Raw genomic sequence first — 7,941 nt, 5'->3', positions numbered from 1 at the left:
GTGTGTGTGTGATAGGAGGAAGAATCTAGGGGGCACCGGATAAAAAGGCTTGGATTCAGAGGCCTGTGAGATTAACAGGGATTCATCAGCTCTGTTCAAGACCCTATCTGAGGTCAGCCTGGGCTACAGAGTGGAGAGACCCTGCAGAGATGTAGCTTGCTTTTCTCCTCCCTCTATTTACTTTATTTTTAATTTTTGCAGGGCTGGTGATTGGACACGGTGCTTTGTGTATGCCAGGCAAGTGCCCCGCCGCTGAGGTATAATGCTGGCTGACCCTACTTCTTGGTGGACAAACAAGACAATGGACTTTAATTTTTTTAATTTATTTACTTTATTTTATGTATGTGAATGTTTTGCCTGTATGTCCGCCACAGGCTTGTCGAGTTCAAGAGGGCGTATCAAGTCTCCCAGAACTGGAGTTACTGATGGTTGTGAGCCACCGTGTGGGTGCTAGGAATCGAACATGGGTCCTCTGCAAGAGCAACAAATGCCCTTAACCGCTGAGCCGTCTCTCCACCTCTCAGACAATGAACTTGGAGCAGCAGGTGGCAGTCCTATAGGGAGCAGTTTTATGTGTCCTGCTAAGGTGGCTCAGCTTTCCAAGCCCACAGCCACAGTACCCTCCCCTCCCCACCCCCATTAGCCCTGTGATAGCCTCTGGCTACTAGTTCCTATCCAGTTCACCCGATCAAAACACAGTCCTGCCTCTCTAAGCACGTGCCAAGAGGGTGATTATCCCCACCTCCCCAACCCCACCCCACCGCATCCCTGCAGTCAAAGCAGCTTTCTGTGGCCCTTCTGCTTGGCCTGTGGCTGAGGCCTGAAAAAGTCGGAGGCAGAGACCTGTTGCTAGTGCTTTGGTTTTAGAAGCATTCCTGGGGGGGAGGGGTTATCCTGTTGTGTTGGTTTGGGATTTTCTTTTGCTTCTTGCTTGCTTTGGAAGAAGTGAGCCCTAGATTTTGCCATCTACTTACTGTTGAGATTCTCTTTAATAGACCTCGCCTGAGCCTGTAGTCTTTTCCAAACAGCAGCCATTTTCCTGCCTGCCCTGTCACCGGCAGCCCCTGAAGGACAGCTGGCCTTCTGCTCCACTTTGAGGCCTAACTCAGTCCTTATCTGTCAGTGGTACAGCCAGGATAGCACCCTCTGAGACTCAGTTGTGAGGTCTTTGCTGAGGTGTCTCCCCCCACCCCCACCCCTTACACAGCCTGGACAGGCCTCGGCCTCCGCTGCTGTTCTTGGTGAGAGGAAGATGCTGGGTCCTGCTTCTGCTAGCACTCAGGAGGCGGAGGACAGCCGGAAGAAGGAAGGAAAAGGGAGGAGTGAAGTGGGCCATAGGCTTCTCCAACCTCCAACTGCCCCACTCCCCCTCCGGCTCCCGCCTCTGCCTCAGGTCTTCACAGCTACTCAGAAACTCCATCCCCGAGTAATCAATGTTCCCACAGTGTAGGGGACCAACTTCAAAGACTTGCTAGAGTCAAGACCCAGGCTCTAGGACAGTCAGCAGGGTCAGAAAATGGCCCTCTAGGGGTAGCTGACTTTATCCTGTGGAGCAGAAGCTACTGGATCCTTCCACAATGGCAACATCTGGCCATGCCTGGTTATCCATACCCCTCCCTCTCCCGCTCTGGTGTCCAGGGCGACCAGAGCTGCCTCTGGGCAGGATGCCAGTCCAGAAAGGCCAGGATATCCCTCAGTGCCTGTCACCATGGTAACATGCCCGCTCTGCCCCCACCCAAGTCCGGTACCATTTTCCCCCTAAACTCAGGACGTCAGAATGGGAAGGGCCTTCTAGGTCAGTCGATTCCAGCCCCGCCCCTTGTCCCAAGTGGAGAAACTGAGGCCCAAGAGGGAAGGGACTGGGGTGGGGGTGGGGTCTTGTTGATCAAGGGCCTACCCCCAACCCGTCCCTTTCTCCTGGCTTTCCTTACTTCAGTGTCCTTGGAGTGGAGTGGGAGGTCCAAAAGTCCGATAGCCTGGGGGGGCGGTGCCATCCACACCTACCCTCACCCCAGCAGAGATGGCGCAGGTGGCGTCCCAGGAACCTGACACTCATGATGAATAAATGATGCGGGCTCAACCGCCCTCGGCCAGAACTCCCTGCCGCCGCCACCACTGCCGCCAGCGCCTGCCGGTGGCCAGGGGCAGTCACCTGGCAGCCCGGTGCTTCAGCCCCCTCTGCTCCCAGGACCTGCACCGGAGCGCGCGCGGCGGGAGAACATGGCCGGGAGGCAGAGAGGCGCGGGGCGGCTCTGGGCTCTGGGAGGCGCCGCCCTGGGGGCTTGCCTGGCGGGGGTTGCCACGCAGCTGGTGGAGGTGAGGTACCGCATCACGGAGGGCGCCGGATGCTGGCACAGTCCAGGCAGGGGGCTGAGGGTGCGGGGAGCTGGCTCTATCCCCTCATCTTGCCTGGTGGGGTGGGTGACACCAATCCTTGCCCTTCACGCTTAGAGTCCCTGGTCTGATGGCAGAGCCCAGTCTCTGACATCAGGGACACAAGGAGTGTCTCCCTCCCTGTGTGGAGGGAAACAAACAGCCTTGCCAATATGGTCTTTGTTTTCCTAGGGGATGGGGAGAAGGACTTTGAGCCCTTAGTTTTTCTTGACTCCTAGTCTAATAGGGGATATTTGAACCCTGGATTTAGGGTATGCTGGGGGAACTACTCTTCCTCTACACAAATTTTTCAGGGCCCCTACCGGACCCAGGGACTGGAAGATGCAAATAGGTCCTAGTGATTACAGGAGCTGGAGACGGTTTCTGAGCAGACACATCCGTGAACAGTTCCTGTTTGGAAGGAAGAGGATGAATGAGGAGGGGGCGCAGAGTGGGAGAGCTGGGAGGAGACAGCCCAGAGAGGAGGTGAAGAGGAGGGCTGGAGCAAGCTGGCCAGGAGCCGGGCAGGGGCCACCTGCAACCTCTTCAGTAGAAGGTAGCCGAACAGGCTTAGAAGTCAGCAGCTGGAGGCAAAAGGCCCAAGAGCCAGGGCCAAAGAGAAGCTGAGGGTGGAGCCTGGGTGACAGGACAGCATGGAGGCCTGAGAGGCAGTTGCTAAGGGAAAGGGAGGGATGGGGACACAGCACCAGTCACACTCAGAGGGTCTAAGGGGACATAGCTTTGAACTGAAGAGGCCGAGGGTGACATCTCATGGTATAGAGACCTGTACCCCTGTGGAGCATGTTCCTTCTGCAACTGACCAGGGGTGTGGAAGAGGCCTTGAGAGTCAGGTGTCAGCTTCAGGCCCCTGGAAGGGAAGCCACTCTGGCTTGAGCCCCATGGAGCACACCAAGGCCTCTCACCAACTGCCCTGAGGCCCCTGTGCAGAAACTGAGCTGTCCTCAGAGCAAAGGCTGGGATAACAGGCAAGTCGGTTCTGAGGCAAGGAGCCTCCCCACTCCCAGGAGCTCATCTTCTTCCAGCTCAGCAGAGGAAATCTCATTTGGAGTCCATCTGCCTACATCTCAGGAAACAGGAGCGATGCCGGCAAGGCTGGGAACCACGTCACTTCTCGGTCCAGCCCTGCGGCGTCCCCTCTCCACCAGGCTGTGCCTCTGAAGGAGGCAGGGCCAAGTTTCAGAATTTCTACCTTTATCAGGGCCCACCATAAGATGCTTGGCTGTTGCCCATTTCCTCCACCCAAGAGCCTGGTCAGGGTTTCCCAGTTAGACAGCCAGTCAACACACCAGGCCTGGGAGATAGGGGATGGTAACTGCCAAGCCCCCCCCCCCCCCCCTCCAATGATGCCGTCATAAACTTAAGCATAAACACACTGCTCCAACCACACACATGTCCTCTGCCCATTTGTGTCCAATCCAGCACATGTCATGTATCCACATACTTGCCTGCCTGCACAAGGGTCCCCCAATCCACCGAGGGGTGTTACAGATTTAGTGGGGTGTTATTGCCAATTTTGCCACTGGATAGGAGAGTTCTCAGAGGCAGTTGACATTACCACTCTAATTACATGGAGAGAAACTGAGGTCCAGATAAAGGAAGGAGTCCCCATCCTCGTCCCTCTTAGTGAGGAGCAAAGAACTGGGAATTGTGTACTGGTGAATGGCTCAGAGATTCTGGGGTGTCTAGCACAGGTCAGTGATCCCCTCTGAGTTCCACCTGCCCTATGGGTGGCAGTTGAGAAAGCACCTGGCTCCTGGCAAGTGTCTACGCATGTTTACGAACCACAGTGGGGGTGTAGGAACTGCAGGCAGGTTGAGTAACAGGTGGCTTCTCTTTCTCAGAGAGCCACAAGGAACTCTTAAAGCCTGTCCTTACAGATCATTTTGGAGACAGTGTATTACACAAACGCCTGGCCCCACCTCTTTCCCTGACCCTTAGCCAAACTTGCTGACAGAGACAGGATCATATCTTTGGTCAAAATTAGCCTCTCATATTCCACAATGCATAGCTATATCCCATAGACATCCAGGACAAAGTCATGTACCCTCGAAACACCCAGGCTGAGGATGAAACTAAGTTGTCAGAATGTTGGCCTAGCACACACAAAACCCTGGCTTCAACACCCAGCACAGCATCTATAAAAAACGAACACACTCAGGGCGAGGCCACATCTCCAAAACACTTAGATCAGAGATGTGTCCACTCGTTCCCCCAGAAAAGACCATTTTCTAGAAACTCATGGCAAGATGCTATCTTTTAATACCCTGGAGCAAGTCCCCTTAGACCTGGGGGGGGTGGGAGGTCACTATGTCTTCTAGAATACACAGACATGATAGTGTCCCTAAGCAAGGAGCCCGCAGATCCTCAAAGCAGTGTGTTGTCCTCCTTAGCCACACTTACACTTTCAGCCACTTGGTGGCGCTACATTACTATTTTTCTATGCCTAGCCCCGCTGGTCTAGCCTGCTGGTGGTTCTGGCTTTTCAGTGTGTGAACACCTGTAGGAGGAGCCTCTTACCATGTAGCCCAGCAGTAGAGTTCTACTGGGAGGTGAGAACAAAGCCAATCTACCTGTCCCATGAAACAGGCTTTGCCCTGTCTCTTGGCCTTGGTCCTGAGACCCCATCAGAGTTGGCTGGGCCGGGCTGTCCACATTTGCTCCTTTGATTCTTGCATCACCAAGCACCAACCCTTCTAGTCCAAGTGCCTGGTGCCACGATCTGGGACTCTGATCACTGCTTTTAGTCTAAATCTGGAACTTTCTGAGGTCTAGGGTGTTGGTTGTGAATGTCTGAACCATTTTGGGGATTCGAAAATGTGTGGGCTGAGTCCTTGCTGACCCTGTCCCTGCCTACTGGCCTGTGCCTGGCTCACTGCTTTCTCTCTTGACCCACAGCCCAGCACGGCCCCACCCAAGCCCAAGCCGCCTCCACTGACCAAAGAGACCGTGGTGTTCTGGGACATGCGTCTGTGGCACGTGGTGGGCATCTTTTCGCTCTTCGTGCTGTCCATCAGTGAGTAGCCACGTCCTGGTCTCTCCACCCCACCACAGGAGGATCACAGCCCCTCTAGCACCCCTGACCCCTACAGTACCCCTTGAGTTCAGAACAGCAGTTCCGGGCAGTTCAAGTAGGCCAGGCACTCCCAGGAGGCCCACCATGGTCTCTGGCACCTCTTCAGTCACACAAAGTCCCTGTGGAGGGCTGACGGACCAGTGGTGACCCAAAGATTTCTGCTGGACCCGGGGAAGCAGCCACATGGCAATTATGTTAATTATAGGGGACTCCTCCGAATCCAGGACATGTCATCTTTCCCTTATGGCTGGCCTCCTGATGCTTTTTTTGCAGTTGGGCCAATTCAGAGAGCCCACACCCAGGGGCCCCAGCAAGGCCAACCTCCACCAGAGGCTCCCCAGACGCCCAGCAGATGTGGCTTCCAGGCCCTGCATCCTACCTCCTCCAGTGCCATTTTCCAGAAATGATTCATACCTGCTTCCTTCCAAAGCAGGGGGTCCATTCCCTCCTCCAGGCTGGGTTCTTACGGATGCAAAGATGTAGCTGCGGGGGCCTTGGCATGCATCTGTCCACCCCTTTCTCCATGAGAATGGAGGAGGGGGGACAGAAAGTTACATGAAAGGCAGGCCAGGTGGGAGAGAATACTGGGCACGAGGCAAGTGCAAGACAGAGGGTTGGGGGGGAGACCCACTCTGCCTACAAAGGCCCCTGGAGAACGGGTCTTCTGAGCTGTGGACCAGAGGGAGGCTGCCTGGGAAGGACTCTGGAAGGGTGGTATAGGCAGAGGCTAGGAGGAAGCTGGCCTCTATGCCAGGTCTCAGATACCTGTGGAATATCACCAAAATGCACCCAACATGGAGGCTAACGTGACATTTGAGATCTAGTGGCAGCTTTCCCATGAGGTTCCTCAGAGTGCTGGGTGGCCACAAAGAAGCCGTCCGGTTGTGAGGGGCTCTCAAAACATGACATCTGATTTGCACATGCTTCTCCTGGCACCCAAAGTGTCTTCCAGAGAGAATACCCCCTCCTGCCAAATCTGGGGGACTGTGTTCCAGCTAAGGCCTAGAAAGAGTCAGGCAACTCAGTAAAGATCCCAGAGAAAGGTGTGGCAGAGCCTCTGCATCCTGAGGGAGACCAGCCTTGTTATCAAAAGGCAGGGTTGGGAGGAACTGCCCCGAGGAACCCAAGAACAGTGAGGGGAATAGCTCTGGGAAACTCCTGAGGGTAACAGCTGGGAACCTGAGGCCTCCCCCAGGCTCCACTCTGGGTGAATGGTGGAGGGACCTGGAGCCACACCAGAAAATTGCAGTCAGACTGAAGAGGCCCAGGGACATCAGTCACACAGAACTTCCCCGCCCCTAACTTCATCTAGAATAGGAACAGGCAGGAACAGACGGTCCCTGGACAGCAGGTCAGCAGTGGCTACCTTCCATAGCTGCTGGGACTGTGCTGAGAAATCAGCTTCTCTGCTGGGACCTAGGCAGCCATCAGTGGGGTACCCCCCACACATACACATAAAATCCCCCAGGGAGAGGGACTGGGGCTGAAGAAAGTGCACCCCCAGATCTTTCAGAACTTACCCCCAAATCCCTTGCTTTTCATTTTATTTGAAGAAAAAATAATCAAGTCAGGCAAGGGAGAGCAGACTTGGAGGGGCAGGCATATGTCAGCCCGTGATCCCTACTTTGCCTGTTCAGCATCTGAAGTCCTGAGCTGTGGGGACCCGGCACTGACCACATGGAGCCTGAACAGGTGGGGTCCTGAGGGTGTCAGTGGGGTGACAAGGGAAAGATGACCCAAGGAAGTCCAAGGCACCCACACAGGGGTCTGGGAAAGACCAAAGTCCATTGTCACCTCAGGTCTAACCCCAAGAACCATATGCTGGGGCCCTAGTGCAGGCAGCCCCCACCCACTCTCAGTGCATTCCTGAATGCCGTTCAGGAACCCAATCCTGTTCCCAGCCATGGAGGCTTTTAACCCATCCCTCCCATTCGTCTGTCTGCCAGTCCATCCATCCGTCCGTCCGTCCGTCCGTCCATCCATCCATCCATCCATCCATCCATCCATCCATCCATCCATCCCATTGCTTCTCCCATCTTGAAAGTCTGGGTGAGACATGTGGAACCAAAATATTTGGCTCAAGAGATACTTTGTTAAACAAGATGATCCCAGACTACCTAGCTATGATCCATTTCCTCAAAATAGACCTGGCTTGTCGTGCCTGGGCCCTTCTGCACCTCAGGAGCCTGCCAGGAAGCTCTGTCTGGCCATATTATTTATAATAGGAACCAGCCCCACCTCCTCCCTAGGGGCCGGGGCCACAGTGGTCAGATTGTGGGAGTCTTAGAAAAATAAACTCGGCCCAGCCAGCCAGGTCCTGGCAGCCCTGCCCAGCGCATCACTAGACAGGCCAGCTCTATGCTCTGTCCCAGCTGATGTGGGCACAGCTGCCTTTAACCAGAAAAACACTCCTAGGATCACATTCTCAGAAGTAAATATCCAGGACAGAGTTCTGGGCCTTCTCATCAGCCAGG

At 54.9% G+C, this 7,941-nt stretch overlaps 2 protein-coding genes across 2 annotated transcripts in view; one reads left to right on the top strand and one right to left on the bottom strand.

The window, feature by feature from the left end:
• Positions 1 to 2,000, bottom strand: part of Als2cl (ALS2 C-terminal like) — a 27,054-nt gene extending 25,054 nt beyond the window's left edge. Inside the window, exon 1 of the mRNA XM_026779156.1 lies at positions 1,932 to 2,000. The gene's annotated coding sequence lies outside the window, so the exon portion shown is untranslated. The remainder of the gene's footprint in view (positions 1 to 1,931) is intronic.
• A 160-nt stretch (positions 2,001 to 2,160) lies between these two features.
• Tmie (transmembrane inner ear) overlaps positions 2,161 to 7,941 on the top strand; it is an 8,529-nt gene continuing 2,748 nt past the window's right edge. Inside the window, exons 1-2 of the mRNA XM_005348004.2 lie at positions 2,161 to 2,316; positions 5,290 to 5,407. Coding sequence (XP_005348061.1) covers positions 2,221 to 2,316; positions 5,290 to 5,407 — 214 coding nt within the window. The 5' untranslated portion in view covers positions 2,161 to 2,220. The remainder of the gene's footprint in view (positions 2,317 to 5,289; positions 5,408 to 7,941) is intronic.

Source organism: Microtus ochrogaster, chromosome 5, assembly GCF_000317375.1.
Source record: "Microtus ochrogaster isolate Prairie Vole_2 chromosome 5, MicOch1.0, whole genome shotgun sequence".
Taxonomy (NCBI): Eukaryota; Metazoa; Chordata; class Mammalia; order Rodentia; family Cricetidae; genus Microtus; species Microtus ochrogaster.
This window is presented reverse-complemented; position numbering and strand designations above follow the sequence as displayed.